We start from the raw sequence: 25,319 nt of genomic DNA on the forward strand, positions 1-25,319 counted from the left end.
CATAAATAATCCAAATTACAAAGAGATCTGTCCAGAAGATATTTCAAAAGTGACTTATCGAACAGCACCCATGAAAATTTGCACTTTTTAATAAATCAAAAGAACTTCGATAAATATCGAAAGTCAATCTAGTCAATTCTTCATGAATAATTTGTGTCACAAGAAGAATGTAACGTTCGACGGATATTTTAAATTAAATTAAAAAGAAATTCAAAAGCTTTAGACGTTTTTATCTTTTTAAGCAAAATCACTTGTAAATAAATTTTGAAATTAGTTTTTATTATTGTAATTAAATTAAAGAGAATAATATTTAGATTGAATTAAAGCTTTATTATTGTAAATTAATTATTTTTGTTCTTTTCTGTATATATTTTATTTCATTTAAAGTAATTTAGCTTTGGACGTTTTTATCTTTTTAAGCAAAATAATGCTAGAATTCGTTAAGTCGGCTTGACGATTCAAAGTCCAAAGCGAGACCAAAATACAACCAGTCTTTGCCTGACTACTTGACTGTCTTGGGATAATGAAATGTTTCGTGCGGTTTGCGTCTCGGCTGAGCAAAGTGGTATACTGCTTCAGTGAGTGCAGCAATAACTCCTGAAAGTATAGAGCTCTTTTTCAACCATTTGCTTATATCTAGGAAGACGCCAAACTGTTATCGCCATTCGAAAATCTTTAAAGAATAAGCAATTGTCCTTCAAGGTTTCCTGAAGGATAGAACCCTTAAGCTCGTTCATTTTCGCTCGCACTAGAGGAGTAGAAGTATCGCGGTTTTTCAATTCCGAGTTTGGTGAATAGGTGAATAATACTTTCAAAGTGAAACGTGTGCACCTTCAAAGTCTGTCGAAGGTAGTAAACTGAGAACAGTGGTTAAAAAAAGTGAAGTGTTGTAAAAAGAATCTTTTGATGTCTTCCAGATACAGCTTATTTTCCGTCAGTGCGCCTGACGATTACGTGATTCTACTCCATTTGCCGGAGGAATTATTTGGAAAAAAGGTAAAGTCGTGTAAATAGATTTTAATTAGTTTTGATTAACATTCGCCATTCGCGTTGGACTTCCAGCGCATAGGCGCTTTTTTTGTACGGGCTGGAAATTTGAAAGCGACCAGCGGAGTCATTTTGGGGTTCCCGTCCGAATTTCGTTGTGGGTCGCAGAGCGACCATTCGAGCTCGTGTGTCCGCTAGGGCCCGCCTTTCGAGGTAGCTAAACGGAGAGGAGTGAAGTTCGCCATTCAGTCGAGCGAAACTGACCCGACAGTCGCCAAAAACTGTCGTAGAACCACCCGTACGCTACAACCCCCGGTGGTCAGGTTCCGAGAGTACGGTCCCCGTACGTCGCCAATTATCGTACGCTGGACCGAACCTGAACCAAGAGTTAGTGGCTTCCTTTTAGTCCTCGCCCGGTGAATCGGAAAGGTACGTGAAGCCGGGTCGTAAGGGAAAATGGGCTACTAGCTCGAGGGAACGGTATTCCGGACGCTCTCGAGGATCGAAAATCGGGAGTCTTCCGTCCAGCTGCCACTCCCTCCGCACCTTTAATTCGGCCATTTGCGCACGAGCTCGCACCGCCATCTTGTGGAGCAGCGATCGCCCACTGGCAAGTCGACGGTAACTCGACGCTCCGGAGACACCGACGTCACCAGCACGGTCGAACGAGTCGTCATCGTCCTCGTCGGACAGTTCAGCGTTTTCGGCACCCAGCCGGAGAAACCTACGTCTTCGGCACCCCGCCGGAAAGCCCTCCGTCTTCGGCACCCGCCGGAATCCCGCCATCGCTACGAAAATCCTGCGCAGGTACGTGGAAACATTATAATCATGGCCATGAATAGTTTCCCAGGTTAGCATAAGCCCATTTAGTTTCCCGTCCAACCCGAATGTAGTTTTATAAATAAAAGTTGAACTAGAAGATCTGGATGCCAATTGATTTTATTTGCAGCATTTCCGTTTAGAACACACTGTTCTCGTACGTTTTAGTCTTTTCGTTGGTAGATTGGTTATTTCAGACTTCTATTCCTCTTCGGTCAGTGAGTATTGGGCGGAGCGAGCTTAAGTGAGTACGAGGGGCAATAAGGGAGCGAGTTTGGGTTTCCGTTGGTTTGGCAAGTGGTTTGGAAGATTCAGCCAGCAACCGTTCGAGGATTTCCCCTGAGGTATTGTCTCAACAAAGTCGGGCAAAACAACAGACTGGTGGTCTCTCACACGTGAGAGTGGCGCTACAAGCCAACAAGGTTAATTAATTACCTCATACGATTTTGCGAACGGTTACAAGAAACTTAAAAAACGGACTTTCGAAGAAATTCTGATCAATTTATGATAGGACTACATGTTTTTGAGAATGATCAATTTCATGAATTATAAAAATGACTGGGAAAATTATCCGAGCTCTTTTTTCAGAAAAAAAAGTCACGAAAGTTTGAGCAAATCTTTGTTAGTGGACTCAAAAAGTTAGAGTCCCAGAAAAAAAAACATTGGAGATCATAAAGCTTCATAAACCAAACCCAGTCAACACAAGTTCGTATATGATGTTACATTAGGTCGGGGTTCGTAGCTCATGCATACATTTCTAGTAGGATATCCTCAGTTATAGGGCTAAGGGATGTCCGATACGATTTGTGATTAATTGAATCTGCTACATACGAGACGAGCCAGCATTGGGCTGAAAGTCTTGTCAATAGAGACTTTCTTCTCTATTTTTCATTCTTCATACTTCCACCTTTCTTCTTCCTAGTTTTTTTAATTCTTTCTTATTCCTTAACCGTTCTTCTTTCTTCATTCTTTCTACTTTTTTCCTTCCTTCTTCCTTATATCTTCTTAGTTTTTCCTACTTCCATCTTCATTTTTCTTTCTTCATTTCTTCCGGCTTCCTATTTCCTTCTTCTTTCATCTACATCCTTCTTCTTTCTTCCTTATTTCTTCTTCCTTCTCATTTTTCCTTCTTCTTTTTTCTATCTGCTTCTTTCTTCCTTCTTTCTCGAATCAATGTTTTATCTTTCTTCCTTATTCTTTCTTTATTTTTCCTTCTTCATACTTACACCTTTCTTCTTCCTACTTCCTTTATTCATTCTTTCTTCTTCCTTCCCCGTTCTTCCTTCTTTTTTCTTTCTTCCTTATTTCTTCTTAATTTTTCCTTCCATCTTCATTTTTCCTTCTTCCATCTTCATTTTTCCTTCTTTATTTTTCCACCATCCTTCTTGATTTCGACCTACCGAAATATTGTGTTCTGCATTGCGCGGTCGGTAATAAAATTAATCAGTTCAGTGCGTGTTTTTTCGGATTAGCCATCGAGCAAGCGTTGTGCAGTGCGTGTTTTAGTCGTCGCGATGTAGTTAAGATATCGAATCAGTCTTCGGGAAAATACGTAAGACACGCGTTGCTTTTCCGTTTTTGTATCAGCATGAATATGGCGTCGTTCTTCCCAACTAACATACTATTCCTTTCCAGTGCGCTCATGGAGATGCAGAGGATTCCTCAGTCTCTTGTGGCAATGAGTGTCGAACTAATTTTCCTCCCCTTATCCTAATTGACTGTGAGAACGTGGCTGGCATCGTTATTGGTCTTGAATTAAAGAAACTCCGAAGCATGTACAGCGAGAATAGCTTTCTAGTCCCGAGAAAACTATTCAATTGGTGATTATTTGTTGTTACTCGGCCAATCACGATTAGCAACTTTTAGCAACGATTAGCAAGCTTTATTTTCCGACCATTTTTTCATTTTTTCCTGCTTCCTATTTCCTTCTTGATACCTCCTTCTTTTTTCATTTCCTTTCTTCTTCTTTTCCCCTTCTTCCTTCTCCTTTCTTCCCTCGTTCTATATCCCTCTTTTCTTTTGCCTCTTCTTTTTCCATTTCCTTATTTCATTTTTTTATTTCCATCTTCTTTCTACTTCTTTCTTCTTACTTCTTACTTCTTTCTTTTTTTCTTTCTTCTTCCTTTTTCTTTTCGAAAGGCTATAGGATTACTCCAAAAATAAACTTTTGATAGAAGGCCCGGTGAACACCCATAGTGTTACATACGGATCGAATCAGCTTGACGAACCGAGGTGATGTCTGTTTGTGTATATGTATGTGTGTATATGTGTGTATGTGTAAAAAATTCGTAGACACACTTTTTGAAACTCTACCCGATTTACAATTTGCATTCGACGAGGAATGCGGTCCCATTGTTTGCTATTGAAAATTGGCCCGATCGGACATTGCATTTCGGAATTATTGAAAAATCTTTTTTTTTCCCGAGGACTACCTCTTGGAAAAACAAAATTCAAAACCGAACATTTTTTTTCAAGGACGGTGGCAATCCATAGGAATGAATGCAAAAACATGCAAAATGATAGAAAAAATGCGATCTATTTTCCAAAAGTGCATTTTTGACCTTTCTTATGTGATTTTTTTTTTCAAGAAAAACAGGAAGTAGGCCTTGAACAGGCATGACAGTTTTTTTTTCCTGCTCTTCATTTTTCTCTATAATCTGAAGTTTTCAACAAATTTTGAATTGTGATGTGAAAATCTTTCGTTTATCTGGCAAGGAGTGTTGCGGCTATTTGCGGCGGATTGGAGACGAGTATCATTAAGTATAATTTTGTATATATCCTATTGCTTCTGGCTTCAGAGAAGCAGACAAATAAGTTCTAGTTTTAGTAATAATTATATGCAGTACTGTTAACAGATTGAAACAGTTTTGCACCCGGTATTCTTCTACGTATCAAAGGGATGGCGTCTTAACCCAAAGCTGCTAGATTGCAACAAGCGTAACGACAGTTTTCTTGGTAGGCATGGAATCCCTTTCCAGGGCGTTGTCAGGAGAAGAGTGCTTTTGGTTAGGTGGTTTTGAATGAGGTATTACTATTTTACCTAAATAGTACTACGGCTACGATATTGGGAACCGCGCTTTTGGTGTCTCGGCTGGTGTGCGGCGACAACTGATCATTGCGACTAAGTGGCGGCTGAATAGTGGCCGGCTGGTGAACTATCGAGGAGCAAAAATGGCAAGGAAAGGATGAACGGCAAGATCGTAGAATCAGCGACGGATTACCGACCGTTTGGTAACCGTCATTACGGCACCAAACGGGATAGTTTAGATTATAGCGTAATTCGGTCTATATAAGTTTGTAGCAGGTTTGTAGGGCTGTGATAGAATTGGAATTCCTGGAATTCCTGATTCCTGAATATTTTTTATTCTTTCTCAATTAAAGAAACCTTCAACCCTAGAGTTGTTCATTTCTGAGTAAATAAATTTCCGAAAGAGTTTGTGGAGATTATTCCGGAGGAATCCCAGAGGAAAGTAAAGTGTTATTATGGTCGGGACAACGGACACGCCCGGAATATTTATGGAGCAAAAACAAAACGTATGTTTTATCAACGCTCCCTGGGCAACACATCTTGTTTCCAAAAAATATGTTTCAATAAGTGTGGTCTTAGGATTTCTCATATATCAATCATTTTTATTACTAATTATATTCGCGTTCTAACCGTACATGTTTTCTTTTATCTTTTATGCTGTTATTCCGCAAAATTATAAGATTAAAACACAAGACGCTCAGGTTTTATATTAAATTTTTCTATCAATTATGAACTAGTCTTCAGAAAACTCCAAATGATTTTTCATGCTAATCGTGAGCGAAGTATTTATTTTTGAAATTCATAATAGCCCAACTGATGTGCATATAACACGAGCGTCACACGAACGAACAAAAATAAACAGTAACTGCATACTGCTTTTTTAGGATGAAACAATCAATAGATGAGTAGATGAGTTGCATACAGATTGTGATCGAACATACATAATTACATTACATAATTATCTAGATAAATAGCAATGTATTTCTAAATTGTTCGTCTCCCTGTTTCAATTTTGTATCCGTTCATCGAGAAACTATAATTTGCGGTTAATATATTTGCATATAGGGGCCCTCCTTAGCCGTGCGGTAAGACGCGCGGCTACAAAGCAAGACCATGCTGAGGGTGACTGGGTTCGAATCCCGGTGCCGGTCTAGACAATTTTCGGATTGGAAATTGTCTCGACTTCCCTGGGCATAAAAGTATCATCGTGCTAGCCTCATGATATACGAATGCAAAAATGGTAACCTGGCTTAGAAACCTCGCAGTTAATAACTGTGGAAGTGCTTAATGAACACTAAGCTGCGAGGCGGCTCTGTCCCAGTGTGGGGATGTAATGCCAATAAGAAGAAGAAGAATATTTGCATATAGTATAACCATTACAAATTCATTTCGGCACATTTGAGTGTTACCAAAATATCTACTTTTGTTGAAATTCTGGAAATTTGAACGCCTTTCCAATCGTAATTTAGTTTTGAACAATAATACTTAAAATACATTATTTTCTATATTTATAATATTATAATATTTATTATTTTTATTATAATATTATAAATAATAAAACAGAAATTTTAAAATCTTGAGTATAATGGTAGGTATAATGAGGAAAATAAAGATTAGGAATTTTTGTATAAAAATCTATTAGAAGAAATTTAAATAATACATACATAATATACTCCTGAGTAAAGACAAAAGTATTTCATATGTAAGAGTTCTATTCTGATGAACTTTGAAACGACATTAAAGGTCTAGAGAGTAATCATTCAATGCGAATCGTCCTTTTCTGATTATAAAACCGGTCCACCACAGTTTTATTGATTATCTGCGAATTAAAATCTTTTTTCTCAAGTATTGATAAAAACATCAGGGTGCATTTTGGATGAGGTGCATATTAGTTTTAATCATCATACTTATGTTATTATGATTATACTGCCTTCCGTCTTATCACATCATCTTTTCAGGATTCAAGAAATCTATTTCAATTGAAGCAAAACCTATATGCTGATTTTATCAAAGATATTCCTCGAAGGACAATTGGTTTTCCCATCTCTGAAGACAACAGTTAATCACTAAACGAACTTATATTGAAGAAAGGATCTTGTGGTCAAACCAGGTCAAACGATTTGAAATTTGGTGAGAAAATTCCATTATATTTATTATTAACGTATATTAAAACTATATGACTATATATTCAAATCAAACCATCAGGGCACCCAATTGAAGCGATTTGGATAGGAAGAGTGGAATTGCCAACTTCCTATTGTTAACATTTCGTGGATAAAGGGCGGGCTCTTCTCCCCATCTATTGGGTCAATCTGGGAAACGAGGGCTAGGCTATATTATTGTATGTACTTACTTTCTTCTGGAAGGAGATTCTCTATTCATCCCGTGAATTCACATACGTGTCCCTGCTTATGGAACCACCCCACCGATTTTTGGCCCTTCATACAGGAGTTTGATGAAATTCAAACAGAAATATAATCATGATCAAATCGTTTGTCAGATATAGCCAGTGCTTTTGGCAGGTGCCTTGCTACAATAGATGGTAGTATCATCATCATCATCATCATTCTTATGTGATTTTTTTTCATATTCATTTTATGATGCATGAGAAAGGCATCATCACCGCTAGGTGGATTAATCTGGGGTTTTTTCCTTCATGCTTCCTACTCCTTCCTTTCTTCCTTCTTCTTTGTTTTCATATTCCTCTATTCCTTCTTTTTTTTTCATGGGATAGAGGATGACACACACACTCTCTCTTCCTTCTTCTGGTTTCCTTTTTCCTTCTTCGTTCTGTTTTTTCTTCCTTCTCTCTTCTTTCTTATCCATTTTTACTTCTTTCTTCATTTTCTCTTCCTTCTTCTTTTTTTTCTGCTTCCTCCTTTCTTTTCCACTCTTCTTTCTTTTTTCTTCACTCTTCCTTGTTCCTCTTTCTTATAAGTTGTTCCTTCTTTCTTCTTCCTTTTCCTTTTTCTTCCTTCCCCACTTCTCATTCGGCCAAATAGCTGTTCGGCCTAATGACCCTGCATCTTTAGAAAGGGTGTTTTGGTCGAATGGTTAAAAATGTGTTTCCCTACTAAAGTGTGTGAGATAAGAAATGATTCTTTATATATCCTTCTTTCTTTTTGCTTCTTATTTTTTCTTTTAATCCTTCTTTAGTCTTCTTCCTTTCTTCTCCCTTCTTCCGTCTTCTTTCTCCTTTTTTCTTCTTTATATTCCTCTCTTCCTTCTTCCTTCTTCATTTTTACTTCTTCCTTCTTTCTGCTTTCTGCTTCCTGCTTCCTTCTTTCTTCTCGCTTCTTTATTCTCTATTCTTTCTTCTATCTCATCAATTCTTCCTTTTGCTTCATTCTCCCTTCTTCTTTTTTCCTTCTCCCTCTTTCTTTTTCCTTGCTTCCTTATTTCTTCTTCCATCTACTATTTTTCTTTTTCCTTCTTCCTCTTCCTTGTTCCTTCAGCATTTCATTTTTCTTCTTTCTTCTTCCTGACTTCTCACTTCTTATTTTTCACTCCCCGCTGATTATTCGGCCAAACCACCATTCGGCCTAATGACCCAGCATCTTTAGAAATATTTGGTCTAATGCCGTATGTCATTTGAACAAAGGGTTATGTGGCCGAATTGTTGGAATGTGTTTCCCTACTAAGTATGCGAGGTAAGAAATGATAAGTGCGAAGTGAGAAGCGAAAAGTGAGAACTGAGTATGAGAAATGAGAAGTAAAATGTGAGTAGTGACAAGTAAGAAATAAGAAGTGAGTAGGAAGAGATTAGAAATGAGATGTTCAAAGTAAGTAGTAAGTAATGAGACATGAGTAGTGTTTATTTAAAAAAACTAGAGGCGAAAGATGAGAAGTAAGAAATTTGGCTCGTGAAGTGAGAATCGAGCGCTGATTAGTGAGTAGTGAGTGATGAAAGTGGGACAGAAGGAAAAACGAAGAAGGAAGAAAGAGAAAGGAAAAAAAAGGAAAATGGAATGAGCAACTTCTCATCGCTCTCTCAATTCTCATTTCTTATTTTTGAAATTCTCTTCATCCTTAGTTTTTTTTTATGTAATATGAAACTTCAATTCATCGTAATTCTCACTTCTGACTTCTCATTTCTCCTTTCCTATACTACTAGCAATCTGACGAAAATTATATGCTGACAAATGGCCTGATATCATGCGCATGCACATGTATGTTTATTACAGTCGCATTCTATTCCGAATTACTTGATTTTCACTAGGTTACTATCTGGAGGCTTCCAGCGAGTAATCAAAGTCGGAGACGAGAATAGAGGATGATGCCTAAATAGACTTTCTTCCTATGTGCAGTACGTTTGACTTAAAACAAGAATTTGTAAAACTTCCATATGTTTCAGTTGTTTTAGTGTTTTCGTAGGATGATGTTTTAAAAAGAAATCCTTGCTGAAATGCTACTATCCTTCTAACTTATTTAACTGGAGTACTTACACATGTGGTATTGTACTGATGTCTTGTTGCCGAGGTACCGCTGGAACGCTTGATTTGTTGGCGCGAAGATGGTCAACGATCGCAGTTTCAAATTCGCTGACGCTATAGGATTTCGCTCAATCAAATCGAAAAACTGTAAAGAGATGGAGGATGAAACAGATTGATTAGGTTTTAAGTTGTAAATATGCGATGAAAATAATAAATTGTAGAATATAAATACATTCATAATTTTCCAGGTCTTAGGCATAACATTTTTCATTTATTACAAATGTGCTAAGGAATTAAATGCTATATTGAAGAATTGTGTAGTGTTTACACATAGATAATATCTTGTATAACAGGATAAATGTATGGTTATTACGACATTTATTATTTCGGCGACAGTTTCGCTTTATTCTCTATCTGCCCACGTCTCAATATAATGCTTTTCAAATCAACCCGAAATGGCAACACTTGGCTATTTCAGTAAAATCGAGATGGTATGCGATAACATATATTTTATATATGCATTTGTCTAGTCCATTCGAGGAAAGATTCAAAACCCGCGGAATGGGCAAGATCAAGAAAGCATGTACAAATTTGTAGCGAGTATCTTCATCAGCCAGCAGATCCTAGCATTGCGATTACTTCCACATTGTTGCTGCTCGACATGAAAGGACAACGGGAAGATAGTGAGTCACTCCGGTCGGTCTTTATTGAAGAAAGTAACTTTTATCTCTCTATTTACATGAATGTTTCAGTTGGTGGTGGTTCGCCCTTTATATGTTCATGGTTGAATTACATTGCTGGGGCACCAGCAGCGTCGAGGAGACGACAGACGACGACGCTCACTTTAATGCGGTAACAGCGATGATATCTCATCCGTTTTTATTGCTATATTGCTCGCAATACGCCGAAGGAATAAATTTTCATATTCTCCCCTCTTGAGCAATTTCTTCCAGCTGACAACGAAGCAAAATCAGAATGATTCTGAAAGTGGTTGGTGGCCTTGTGTCGGGAATGGCCGATAGGGTAGATTATCTTTCTTTATTGTTTCATTTAATAATTTGAAAAGCTATTCATTGAAATATTGCAGGCAACGAGAACTAAATATTGGAAGCAATCAAATTGTCGAAGCAAGATAATTTTCGTTTTCCACTAACACGTGATCCTAATTGCAACTTGTGAATAAGCGTACAATTTGTTATCTCGAACTATTTAGTTATAGGTTTAAACTTTTGTGCTTTTTGGTCATCTTTCTTAATGTTTAGTCATCGCTTCATCTTCATTCGATTAAAGGAGTGATGACAAATTAATAAGACTTTAAATCCTGAGCACTACAAGACAAGCAAATATTTGACTAATTGGACCTCATCGTTTTAAGACCATTTGAATATGTGGTTTCCGGATTATATACAGATATAAACGGATGATGTAGAACAATGTGCACAATTCATAATGATGAAATCGTCATCTGTTTGAGTTTCAGCTCCTTATGAAGAGCCGAAGCGAAAGGAAGTTGAACCAAGGACATTATTTTTTGTGACACAAAAACCAAATCAGCCTACGATTTTCATATTGGGAGCCCTAACTTCTTAACAATTTTGCTTCGAGGTATCCAATCCTTTCGAACGCTTCATTTATTTTGCTCTTATCGCACCTTTTAGCTTAATTGAGAATCCTTCTATTATGTTCCTATTGTGCTGTCAGCACTCTGATAGCAAAAAGAAGCAGCTCGCCGATTTTGTTTTGCTTCGTTCCTTTTTTTGGACTTAATCGACCATGGCGCGTACAACGAACTACCTCCACCTCCATCCAGCAGCGAAAGAATTCAAGGAAGACTGTTGTAAAGCAACTACTTCTATCATCCCTCTAGCCTTGGTTGTGTGCTTGTTAACCACACTTGGTCGAATGAAAATCCCGAAGCCTTTTAGTTATGCCGTTGGCTTCCATTTATGTGCACAACATCCTTCACTGGTTGCCATCACGGTCCAATGTAGTGTAATTCTTTTCCGTACAGAGAGAAAGCAAAGAAAAAGCGAGCCCAGTTTGTGTGCCAACAACAAAGATTTAAGGATTCGGCTTTCTTCTAGCTGTTTGTTCACGTAATATTTCTCTGTTAAGGATGAGGGATGCACCGGTATTGAAATGTGTAATATTGAAAAAGGCTTACCATGAAACGTAATGAAATACTTATCGCAATGCATCCATAGTAGCTCCCAAGAATGCTTACTTATTGGCGCCTGTACAATTTGGAATAGAGCCATAAAAATCATATTTTAAATCGCGTGTATCCCTAGTGGGGAAGCAGCTTGATTCGCTAAATTGGCTTCAGTTTTAGAGCTCTTTGGTCGTCGTCGTCGACGAAATCTTCTCGTATAGCATCGCGCATCCACATCCTCTAACTTTGACTTGCGTCCAGCCAGCGCTCGCTAGTGGTGCACATCGTGCACCCACAACACCGAAATTTCTGAGTAGAAGAGCGGATATTTTTCACCCTCTTGATAGCAAATGCCGGGCAGTAGCATCATCAGTCAGTGTGTGCTACTCCCACTATACATTTACTTTTGGACAGAAATCTGAGATCCTGTTTTGCCTTGCGAAGCCGAATGAAATCTCTGCACTAACCCAATTTTTTGCATCACTTGTTTACATTACCCAATGTGTGGGGTGGGAAATTTCACCTGGGAGGGAGTGGTGGAATTGGATTTAAAGTTGAATCTCTGCTTAGATACCAAGGAGAACCTGAAGTGTGGCATGCCTTGTGGATTGAAAGCACGTTTAATACTACGAGTGAGTGGATTCAGATTTTTTGCATTTGAACCTGGGCTATGAAGTGGTGAAGTGGTTTATGATCTGAAAGTTTAGTAGAAACCTGATTACACATGTTATATCTTGCGTTTAATCAACACGACTAAGACAAAATTTTGAGGGCCCTTCTTAACCTTGCGGTAAGATGCGCGGCTATAGAGCAAGACCATGCTGAGGGTCGGGTGGCTGGGTTCGTTTCCCGGTGCCGGTCTAGGCTATTTCCAGTTTGGAAATTGTCTCGACTTCCCTGGGCACAAAAGTATCATCGTGTTAGCCTAATGATATACGATTGCGAAAATGGTAATTTGGCTTAGAAACATCGCAGGTATTAACTGTAAAATAAATAAGCAATTTTATTATTTAAAAATTGCGATTATAAAAAAATCCATCAAGAAATCAAAATGTTTTGTTGAAAAAAATACAAAATTTCCATAAATAAATCAATAGTAGCAATTAAAAATACTATGTTTCCACAATTTTTCTCCACAAGAAAATAGTTTTTGGAAATTTTGCAATATTTAGGGAAATTTTATATTTATTTATTGCTTATCCTCTGATTTCTTGATTGGCAAATTCCTAATTCTTTAAGGAAACTTTATTTTGCTGGCCAGAAATACTGACGCTAAGCGTCAGACCTAGAAATCTAATAATTTCATCTATTCAAGGTAAGTTCGATTACATTTTAAGCAATGCCAGCAGTCAATATTTGTTTTATTTTCCACATTTGTTCAGAATAATAATGGATATTTCTTCTCCACTCTTGGGTAAATGGAATACGCAGAATTTCTTCATCTTTCTATGAAAGCAACATTTTTTCATTTTGTGAGTGAGAATGCATCCTACTGCAACCAAAATATGCGTTTTTTCCCTTTACCTTTCAGTTTCGGTTATTGAGAAGAAAAAAAATCAATTAATTGAAAAAGCAGAACTAATAATGCTGGTTGAGTAGCTGGATTTACAGCACAAGAAAATCCAGCAAAATATTGCTGATTTTTAGCAAAATAAAATTAGTGTGTAATGTAATGATGATACGATAGATAAACAAATTCAAATAATCGAACTTGACACGGACATTTTTGAATTTGAATCACAAACGGTTCAGCTAGTTTTTATGAAAAATATATTAAGCTCGTTTAGTGGAATGTATTAAACCGTCTAAGACGAATTAAGTACTGTTCATTTAATTCCACCAGTTAATTTTCGTTATCTTTGCAGATACGTATTTCGACCACAACTGTGTGGTCGTCTTCAGTGTCTTGTACTTGACTCGACTTAAGTCGACTTAAGTCGAGTCAAGTACAGACACTGAAGACGACCACAGTTGTGATCAAATCGTATCTGCAAAGATAACGAAATTAACTGCGGAATTAAATGGACAGTACTTAATCGTCTTAGACGGTTTAGTTTTATGTTTTTTTATCTATACAACTGTCCGGCAATTTATCTCGCAGCTCCCATGTTCATCCCATCAAAAACAAAGCAATGAAAAGGAATTCGATTTGTTTCTTATTATTGTAATTTTTCACAGCAGTGAGCTAAGTGATGAACTTCTCACACTGAAAAAAATCACTAGATTAAATTTGTTAAGAAAATTATTTTGAGCGTTTTAGTGGAATGTCTTCACTTGTCATAAGACGAGTTTGTACAATCCCATTTAATTCCACCACTTAATTGTACTTTGAAAGATACGTATTTCGACCTCAACAATAAGGTCGTCCTCAGTGTCTCGTACTTGACTCGATGTGCATGTTAGCAGAAAGAAGTGATGATATTAGTGCAGTTTTTTTTTTTTTGCGATGAGATGAATATATGTTCAGTGAGATTGAAAACGGAACAGTTCCCCTACATACCTTTTCCCAGTCTCTGTGCAAGCTCTGGTCGAAGACGGTGATCTTGTCTTTTTAAATCTTATGAGTTGAGTATTTATAAATAGGATAAATAGCCATCAAGAATATACTTATCTACCATTCAAAAAGCTTTTTTTTACGCAGTTTGTTTGAACAAGCTATTTCCTTATCAAAACCACTTCTTAGGACGATGCACATCGTTAGCAGGATAATTCGCTATCTTATATCGAGCAAGTGCGCATTTCGGCATTAAAATGTACTACTAAGGGGTCTTTTCCTGAAGCAAGATCCTTTCAGATGCAATGAAAACAATTTCATTTACTGTATGCGTCATCATGATTGCACTGATAGTGCTGCCAAAAATGCCACAAGAAGATATTTGAAATATAGCTCAAAACATGATACGGAACAAGGTTTGAAATAGAATTAAATGTATATTCTTGTTTTCACGACATTGTTTAAATTTCATACCAGTTTCTTTTAAGCTTAAGGGTAAATAGGGTACTCAATTATTTACTGCTTCTGTTTGGTCCTATCGCTACTAATTCCGTTGTTTCAATGCTTCAAACTGTTATAATTCAATGCAATAGTTTATTATTACATATACATTTTGTTTTTAATTTTTATTTATTTATTTTTTCTAATCAACAAAATCTCTCTTGTATGCTCACATTATGAAGCATACGGTATTGATTTTCGTTTGAAGTGGCTTTCATCGGATGCTGGTGCCTTTTCGGGGAACGATTTTCGTTTCCCCTCCGTTGAAAGGCCAGTTCGCTTGACAAAAATCAGTAACAGCCGGCTGAAAAGATTCAAACAAAATTGTCTTCCGGCTGGGAGAGCTGCCGAATCGTTTAGTGGGACATAGCCAATCGCTATGGCGAAAGATATGGAAGCAAGATGGAATCATTGATAAATGGAAAGTGCTCTTTTCAAGAAAATTGAATTTAATTACTGTTGCTTTACATGTAACTTGGTTGCTCGTCGCATCTCTCAAGCAGGGCAAGCGAAAACGAAAGGAAATGTCATCATGCGATAGCTACTGTGGTGCAAAGTTCGGAATCATATTGCGATGAAAAGTCAATTGTAATTAAATCATTGATTTTCTTCTGAGTACCAGGTCTTTTGTTAATATATGAGCCTAAATCAATTTGTCTTTGATCATAATTTTGTGTTGAGTGGAAACATGACGTGCTCGCACCACAGTGAATCGCGGTACAATGCCAATTGCAGTTTTTAGGTACTGGTTAGGTCTAACCTCAGATAATAAATAAAGTAGTAAGTCCTGGGGCTCATGTGTTGATGGTTTCGATATGTAGAGTCCAAGTTCTAAGAGTTTTCTTCCAGATGTCAGTGAAATATGCCCCAATACATAGAATTTCCTTCACTAGCTTTTAATTAGGTTTAGGAAACTAGTTCAGTGACAATTTAGATCAAGTACAAATAGATAAGTATTTCACCAGTATTTATAATTTCATCCCACGTTTAGCTTAGTGTTATCCTCGTTCGTCAAGCGGTAGAATCGGTTGTTCTAGGGTGACCAACTCGACGGTAGCGCTGTTAACAGTTTCTGTTTCCCTGTGCTTCCTTACATTTCCTAGGATAGCACCTTGACCCTCTACGTCGAGTACTGCCAGCCTTGTTGTTGGACGTCTGAACACACCTTGACGTGTTTGAATGGCGGCTTGACGGACCTGGAAATCAGCTCCTTCGAAGACCTGCAATACCTTGCCTCGTACCAACTCACTACGCCGGCCACCGTCTACAACCAGTACAAGATCTCCTACCCTCAAGGACCTAATTTCACTGAACCATTTTGGTTGTCTTCTAATAACTGGCAAATACTCCACCAATAATCGTTCCCAGAATTTATCCAGCTGACGTTGAATTACTTCCCACGTGTTCCGCAAGTTCTTTCGCGAATTAACTATGTTGACCCCACCTGGTTTCGCTCCGTTAGAGTTTCCCAGAAGGAAATGATTAGGTGTCAAAGCCTCGGCTTTCTCAGATCCTAGCGGTAAGTATGCCAGTGACCGCGAGTTGACAATACTCTCTATTTCGACAACCAGCATTTGTTGCGATTCCTCATCGTTCAGTTTCCCTTCTGCGTAGGCGTCTTTCATAGCCAATTTAACAGACCGCACTAACCTCTTCCAAGCACCCACCATATGCGGAGCTCCTGGAGGAATGAAGCTTCACTTCGTTGTCGTATTCGTAAACGTCACGCCCATTGTTCCTATTTGTTCACGTAGAATGCGTTCGGCTTGGAAATAAGTTCCGTTATCGCTAATTATTTCAAGTGGCGATCCACGACGACCGATGAATCGACGAACACAGGAAATACAGGAAGCCGTTGACAAACTGTACGCGATCTCAAGGTGTTCTGCTCGGACGGTGAGACATGTAAAGAGTGCGATCCACCTCTTCACATTTGCTCGACCTACTTTCGTAAGAAGCGGACCAAAATAATCCAAACCCACATAGCTGAACGTACGAACATTTGTTGCCAAACGAGCCGGAGGTAGTGTAGCGATCGGCGGATAGCTAGGACGAGCTTTGCGGATCCTGCAAAGCGGACACTTGTAGGCGATATTCTTCACAAGTTGACGTAATTTAGGAATATTATTACGCTGGCGGAGTTCGTTAACGATCGTTTCGTTGTTGGCATGGAGGTAGCGACGATGGTAATCTTCTAACAGTAGGCTCACTGCTCAGTGTTTCGATGGCATCGATGTTTCGGCTTCATCCATTGCAGGCATTAATTTGACCAGACTGCTTTTCCGATCGATAGGCACTTGATATTTGTTCGAAGCCGACCCTTTTGATTCGAGGATGGCCATTTCTTTTGGATAACACTCTCGCTGGGGGGTTCCGTACACGTTCGCCTTACAAGCGAATGGTCATGGGTTCGATTCCCAGCCCCTCCACCAAACCCTCGTCAGTCGCCAGATCCGCAGCCCATACGGTGGCGTTTGGGGTACGCGCCTTACCGTCACGGCTGCATGATGACGACTGACAACTTGTTCTTCTCGGGGCATTCCTCCAACGTTACCCGGATTAATGGTAACCGAACAATGCAACGATCATTGAATACACGACATGGACAAACGGACACAATGGACTCACGATGAGATGGACTAGCAACGACAATAATAATGGTAATGGAAATCTAAAAATAGATTCTGTGTGGATTCTGTAGAGCAGAATACCACAGTAGATCTCGGCACAGTAGCGGTCAAGTAACACAGAGTGCCTAACAAATAAATAATGGAATAAAAAAAAACACTCTCGCTGTACGATTTCAAAAATTGCGCACTCTGCATCAATTAGCTCTTTTTGTGTTAGTGTTAGTAGATTTTTTCGCTCGGGCTTAGCGATGTTACGAAGAAAACCAGGGCAGGGAGATGGCCATGGTTCGTATCATCTTCTTCCACGACGAAAATCGTTCAAAATCTAAAATTGGCTGGAAAACGAAATGTATCATCACCGATGTTCTCGTATCTTCGGTTGTTGCTTCATCTGATTCAGTTGCTTTCGGCCACTGGAAAACGAAGGAATCGTGGTCCATGGAACCATTGACTATCAGGGGCTGAAATAGGGTCCTCGACCCCATTTGATAGCCTCGTCTGCTGGGTTCAATTTGGACGGCACCCATCGCCATTCATTGACATCCTTGATTTCTAATATTTCTCTTACACGATGAGCTACGAAGGGTTTATAGCGTCGTGGGTCCGATCTGATCCATGACCTCGCTTTAATAGAGTCTGTTCAAAGGAATCTTTTGGAGAATACAACTGGGTGATTGTCTTGGACAAACTTGAGTAGTCACGCAGCAAGCACGCATCCATGCAGGTATAGACATTGGTTTAAGCGGAGCCACCTTGGCCTTACCGGAGATCAAAGCGGCGCAAGCGTAAGCAATCTCGCTGGCGACGACAAATAAGTGAAGTTGAGCATTTTTGTACGTTTGTATGGTAGCTCGGGGAAAATAGTATCTAGGAATTCTTACGTTTGCTATGAATTCGATCATCCCAATCCAAAGATTCCACTGCTCAAATACATCGTCACTTACGGCTTCATCCCACTCGGTTTGAGCTCGCCACAAATCCTGGATCAACACTTTTCCGCGAATGATGAACAGTGCGAGTAATCCAAGAGGATCAAACAATGACATGACGCACCGCACTACGTCCAGTAGATTCCTCACCTCCTCACTCAGGCGGGTAGATAAGCTCAATTAATCAGAACTTGATGTCCATAGCATTTCAAGCACGCGGTTCACTCGTTCGCCACATTCTAGGCATAGGTTCTTGCTGTCTATCGTGGCTGATTCCCCTAGTTTCTTCATTATGATGAACTAATTAAACCGCTGCTGATATGTTCACGGCTTTCTTTTCAGTACCGAAACTGCCGAGATAGTCGTCGACATAGTGGCTTTTCAGTATTCCTTCGACAGCCCTAGGGTATTGCCGAATGTGTTCTTTAGCATTTAGGTTTTTGACGTACTGCGCAGATGCAGGCGAGCACATTGCGCCGAACGTAGCAACGTCCATGAGGTAAATCTCTGGCGTTTCACTCCATAGAAAGCGCAGTGAATTCATCAGCTGGAAGAATACCCAATTGATGGAACATTTGCTCTATATCTGCACTAGCGTCAACTGGTCTGGCCCTTTCAACAATGCGCTATTCAGCGATACACCAGAAACTGCCGCATCCCAAACAAGCCGTACTTTCCCAGGTTTGTTTGGATTCGTAACTGCTTCCAGCGGTAAGAACCAAACTTTCCTGGAATTAGCGTTCTGCGGGCGTCGCCCGATGAGCGTAGCCTTTCTGTACGTATTTCTGTATTTGACGGCTGATGTTCTCTCGTAGTATCGGATTTTTCTGCATTTTACGTCCAAGACAAGCCATGTTGTAGCTGTCTGGAAACCTCACTTCGTCATTTTTCCATAATAGGCCAGTTTCGAAGCGCTTACCGACTCGCTTCGTTGTTTTTTCTAGTGCGTCGACCGGTTGCTTAATTCCATTTTCTTCCACTGTGAAAAACTGTTTTATAGTTTTTGCAAAACGTCGTCTTTCGTGCACTCGCAAATGTGAAAATTGAATGTTTCATTCACACATGCGTTTTGTCGGCCATACACGTACCATCCTAGCCGCGAATGTTTTCATATATTTACAAACCTTCAGGTTTTTACATTTTTAAAAATATTTTCACCAATTTCTGTATATTCTTAAACATATTAATGTGCTTTAATCTTCTTCTTCTATATACATAAAAATGAATTTCTGTCTGTCTGAACCTTATAGACTCAGAAACTACTGAACCGATCTGCGTGAAAATTTGTATGCAGAGGTTTTTGGGGCCGGGGAAGGTTCTTAAGATGGTTCGAGACCCCTCCCCGCTTTGGAAAGGGGGGCTCCCATACAAATGAAACTGAAATTTCTGCATAACTTGAGAACTAATCAGAGAATGAATCAATTTTAGGCGAAACGAAGTTCGTCGGGTCTGCTAGTTTTTCATAAAAGACAAATCTGAATATTAACAGCGGGTGACCTGAGATACATTCCGCTGTCTATACTTTTTATATTAATAATTCAAGTTTATATTTCGAGTTAACAGATTAGTGCGCGTCGATTCGGTCTGAGTAACACGATTCTCAGTATGCAGAAGCGACCGAGCCTGCATTGTATTAGTTTTTCTTTTCTCTTCGTCGCAGGTAAAGAAGTGCAAGTTTGTTTGTGTTTTGTGTTGGACGCAGTACGCGGTCGCGCGGTTATCAAAATGTCTGATTCTGCTGTGTTTTGTATTGAACGTAGAATGATCGGAAATCGCGTCCAAACGTGTTTTCTTCAGTAAGCAGAACGATCGGCCGGACATCAAAATTTTGTTGTGCTTTGTGCAGTAAGCAGAACGATCGGCCGGTAACCGAAATTTTGTTCTGCTTCGTGCGTGTGAGTGAATTAATTACAAAATTAAAGTTTGAATCGCGTCCAGACATGTTTTCTTCAGTAATCAGAACGATCGGCTGGCAGGGATTGAATCCTAAAGAGAAAGAGCAAGTCTCTCACTTATCATCTCTGTGTACATATACGATATGTAGCATACCGCGAGAAACTTTTTTCGCAAGCTGTTATGATAGAGGACTGATTCGGGATGTTATACTCCATGCTAAATTTCTTTTAGAAAACTCCAAATGTGGGGAGCACTGGCTCTGATGATGTATTTCAACTTGTTCTACACAGCTGTGCAGTAACCAACATGAAAGGAGCGAAAACAAAGCGAAAATCACAATTTTTCTGTGGGGGCTGCCTATCCGATTCTGTTTTTTCGCAACTGTATACAAGTTTGATAAATTTGTTATCATGGCTTGTTATGATTTTTGCCTCTCTTTTATCGTTGTTCGTTATCTATTGAGGGCGATTTCTGCAAACACTGTCGGCTGGTTATCAAAGTTTTGTTCTGCTTTGTGCGGTAAGCAGAACGATCAGCCGATCACCGGAATTATTTTTTTTTTACTAATTTTATTTGCTAATTATAAAGGGGAGACTCAACAAATTACGTAACGCTTAGAGGGGGGAGGGGGGGTTGGTCGAAGTGAGACAATCCTTACAAAAAAATCAGATGTTTCATACAAAAAGTGTGACATAGAGGGGAGGGGTAGTTGAAAATGCCCAATTTTTGCGTTACGTAATTAATGGATCTTCCCTAATACATGCATTCATCTCTTAGACTAGGTGTTCCGTGTTTTCTTAACACTATCATCCTTATTTGCTATGTTATATTTTTAGTTATTATTAATACATTTCAATTGCCTCTGGCAGTTAGAATTTTTCCTCTGGTTGAATTGAACCATGTAGGAATTACAATGTTTTCATCTTAAACTAATCTTAACCTATTTTATACTAAGGGTACAAGGAGTAAATCGTTGCAATAGAAGATTGTAACGATTTTTGTCTAAAATTGGAAATTATTTTGTTGGACATTTGTTGCAATGTCTCAATATTAGAAATTCTATGAAGTTCATTGGTACTATACCACGGAGGCAACTTCAGAATCATTTTCAGAATTTTATTTTGAATCCTCTGAAGTGCCTTCTTTCTGGTATTGCAGCAACTAGTCCATATTGGCACAGCATACAACATGGCAGGTCTAAAAATTTGTTTGTAAATCAAAAGTTTGTTCTTAAGACAAAGTTTTGATTTTCTGTTTATAAGTGGATATAGACACTTAATATATTTGTTACATTTGGCTTGAAGGCCTTCAATGTGATTTTTAAAAGTTAATTTTTGATCTAGCAGAAGTCCTAAATATTTAGCTTCGTTAGACCAATTAATTGGAACCTCATTCATAGTGACAATATGTCTGCTAGAAGGTTTCAATTAAGAAGCTCTCGGCTTATGTGGTAAAATTATAAGCTGAGTTTTGGAAGCATTCGGGGAAATTTTCCATTTTTGCAAGCGGAGAAAATATCCAAACTTTTTTGCAATCTACTACAAATGACATGAAGGCTACGCCCTTTGGCGGAGAGACCTATGTCATCTGCAAACAAAGATTTTTGACACCCTGGTGGTAAATCAGGTAAGTCCGAAGTAAAAATGTTAAACAAAATGGGCCCCAGTATGCTGCCTTGGGGAACACCAGCCCTTACAGGTAATCTATCAGATTTAGAATTCTGATAGTTTACCTGCAGTGAGCGTTCTGATAAATAATTTTGGATCAGTTTAATAATGTACAGAGGAAAATTAAAATTCATCAATTTTACAATCAAACCTTTATGCCAAACACTGTCAAATGCTTTCTCTATATCAAGAAGAGCAACTCCAGTCGAGTATCCTTCAGATTGGTTGAATGCTCATGGCGAAAACCAAATTGCTCATCAGCAAAAATAGAATTGTCATTAATATGAACCATCATTCTATTTAAAATAATCTTTTCAAACAGTTTGCTTATTGGAGAAAGCAAACTGATTGGGCGATAACTAGAAGCCTCAGCTGGATTTTTGTCCGGCTTCAAAATTGGAACAACTTTGGCGTTTTTCCATTTATCTGGGAAGTATGCCAATTGAAAACATTTGTTAAATAAATTAACCAAAAAGGATAAAGAGCTCTCAGGAAATTTTTTGTTAAGTATGCAGAAAATACCATCATCACCCGGGGCTTTCATATTTTTAAATTTTCTAGTAATAGATCTCACTTCATCCAAATTAGTTCCCAACGAAGGGTCAAAAACATTCACTTGATTGAGAATGTCTTCGAAGCTCCGTGTAACCTGATCCTCAATTGGACTAGTGAGACCTAGACTAAAATTATGGGCACTCTCGAACTGCTGAGCAAGTTTTTGAGCCATTTCGCCATTTGTTAATAAAATTTTATTTCCCTCTTTAAGCGCTGGAATTGGCTTTTGAGGTTTTTTAAGAATTTTCGTTAATTTCCAAAAGGGTTTCGAACTGGGATCCAACTTCGAGACATTATTCTCAAAGTTGGTATTTCTAAGAATAGCGAAACGTTTTTTAATTTAATTTTGCAAATCTCGCCAAATAACTTTCAACGCGGGATCGCGAGTTCTTTGATATTGCCTTCGCCTCACATTTTTAAGACGGATCAGTAGCTGAAGATCGTCGTCAATAATAATGGAGTTGAATTTAATTTCACATTTAGGAATTGCAATGCCTCTGGCTTCGACAATTAAATTTGTCAAAGATACGAGAGCATTATCACTTTTGGTATCGAAAGGAATATCAACATCAAAATTCCTATCAATATACGCTTTATATAAATCCCAATCAGCCCTATGATAATTGAAAGTAGAGCTGATTGGATTATAAATGGCTTCTTGTGAGATTTCAAATGTCACAGGAAGGTGATCAGAGTCAAAGTCAGCATGAGTTACCAATTGGCCACACAGCTGACTTGAATCCGTTAAAACCAAATCAATTGTCGAAGGATTTCGACTGGATGAAAAACAAGTTGGGCCATTGGGATATTGAATAGTATAATATCCCGCAGAGCAATCTTCAAATAGAATGTTGCCGTTGGAATTGCTTTGAGCATTATTCCATGAACGGTGTTTGGCATTGAAGTCACCAATTACGAAGAATTTTGATTTGTTGCGAGTCAGAATTTGAAGATCAGCTTTCAACAAATTCTTTTGCTGCCCATTGCATTGAAAAGGCAAATAGGCTGCAATGAAGGAAAATTGACCAAAATTTGTTTCAACAGAAACTCCCAAGGTTTCAAAAACTTTGGTTTCAAACGAAGAAAATAATTTATGTTTGATACGTCTATTAATGACAATGGCGACCCCACCACAGGCGCTGTCAACACGATCATTTCTGTAGATAAAATAATTTGGATCTCTTTTAATGGAGAGTCCGGGCTTTAAATAAGTTTCTGTTATAATGGCAATATACACATTACGAACTGTTAGGAAGTTGAATAATTCATCTTCCTTACCCTTTAGAGAGCGGGCATTCCAATTTAGAACTTTCACACAATTATTTAGATCCATTAAAACGGAGTCCGATAACAATTTGTTGTGTGTACTTTATACCAACCTGAACAGCTTCTGGTATGGTATTTGCTTTGAACATTGCATCAATCATGTGATGTAATTGTTCAGTTAAAAAAATCAAAATCGGAAGCAGTCATGCTACCTGAATCGAGAAATGCCCCTCTGGGAAGTACCAGAGTGGGATTTCTTTTTCATCTTAATTACTTGGACTGGTGAAAATCCAAGTAATTGAGAAATTTCAATTTTAATCTCATCCAGTGATTTGTCATCACTGGGGAGACCTTTCAAGACGACTTTGAACAATCGCTCAGTTTTGTCGTCGTATGTGAAGAATTTATGGCGCTTCTCAGTTAAATACTGAAGAAAACGTTTGCGATCGTCAAAGGATCCCGGCAAAACGCGGCAGTCACCCTTCCTAGCAATCTGAAATGAAACCTTGATCCCCTGAAGGTTACTAAAAATCTCATTCCGGAAGCCGGAAAACTCGGCACAATTGGCGGAATCCTTTGCTTTTTCGCATGAATCGAATCACCTGGGCTAGAGGTATATTCGATTTGCTCAATTTCATCATTAATCAAATCGAACTGATTGCTCAGTTCGATTGGAGAAGAATTATTTCCGATATTAGAGTTAGAATTTATTTATTTATTGTCGTCAATCATGTTTGTAGACCGTTTGATACAGATTTAGTCTTATAATATAGTTCTCCGTTACTTAAAATTACTAAACACTTTTATCCGATATGAAAATTATACACACCAAGCATTTACTGAGTACGCAAGTATTGTTTCAATTTAGTCTTAGATGTATTGAAATCAATAGCATTCCAATGTTTATTATAAGCAGCCATCATTTGATTTATGGGTCCGAATTTCGCATAGTTTGTACGATGACTACTACAGGCAAATAAAGTTCGATTTCGCAAAGGTCTTTGTGGGATATAAAAATTTAATTTAGATAATATTGCCTCTGAGTCGACCTTGTTCGAGATAACATCATTAATGAAAGATAGCATCGCATATTCCCTTCGTTCCTTCAATGTTTGTATACTAATTAGCATGCATCGTGCTTTATAAGACGGGAGTGGAAGTTGAGTCCACCCCAACTTGCGTAGTGCATATAATAAAAATTGCTTTTGTACCGACTCAATTCTTGTGTCATGCGTGACTGTGTAAGGTGACCAAACTATGCTGCAATATTCAAGTATCGATCTGACATAAGCAATATATAATGTTTTTATAGTGTATGGATCGTGGAAGTTGTAGCCAAACCTTTTTATGAATCCTAACATATTATTAGCTTTGTTTATAATAGTATTATAATGGTCAATGAACGTAAGCTTAGAGTCTATAATTATGCCAAGATCCCTAACTCTATCACATCTTGTCACCTTTTGGCTACCTAAAGTGATTGTCATATTTGGAATACTTCGTTTTCTGCTTATAGTAATTAAGTTGCATTTCTTTATATTGAGCTGTAACAAACTTTTTATACACAAGTTATGAAATATCTGGATCTCGTGTTTGAATGTGTTCATGTCTTCAGCGTCTTTGATCTCAATAAAAAGTTTCATATCGTCAGCGTAAATCAATACTTTTAGATGCTTTAGAATGAAGGACAAGTCGTTTACAAACAAAATAAACAATAGCGGACCTAAATGAGAGCCTTGCGGGACTCCCGATGTGGAATGAATAGCTACAGATTGCTTTCCTTTGAACCTAACTATTTGATTGCGACTGGTCAGATATAAATATATATAATTTTTCCAGCTTCCTTCTATTTTATCCGTGCTTTGGCAGGACGGTCTTGAAACCTTGTTTCTTTGAAGGAAGTGGAGAATTCAGAGACTCCCCTTCCTCTTGTTTTTATTAATGCTCATTGTTGAGCGTGGA

The 25,319-nt window shown here is 38.4% G+C and overlaps 1 protein-coding gene across 4 annotated transcripts in view; it reads right to left on the bottom strand.

Annotated features, from left to right (window-relative positions):
• LOC134205545 (fasciclin-1) overlaps positions 1 to 25,319 on the bottom strand; it is a 576,572-nt gene that overhangs the window by 104,119 nt on the left and 447,134 nt on the right. For all 4 annotated transcript variants that reach the window (XM_062680847.1, XM_062680846.1, XM_062680848.1 and 1 more), the window contains one exon: positions 9,280 to 9,412. In XM_062680847.1, coding sequence (XP_062536831.1) covers positions 9,280 to 9,412 — 133 coding nt within the window. The remainder of the gene's footprint in view (positions 1 to 9,279; positions 9,413 to 25,319) is intronic.

This window comes from Armigeres subalbatus, chromosome 1, assembly GCF_024139115.2.
Source record: "Armigeres subalbatus isolate Guangzhou_Male chromosome 1, GZ_Asu_2, whole genome shotgun sequence".
Classification (NCBI taxonomy): domain Eukaryota; kingdom Metazoa; phylum Arthropoda; class Insecta; order Diptera; family Culicidae; genus Armigeres; species Armigeres subalbatus.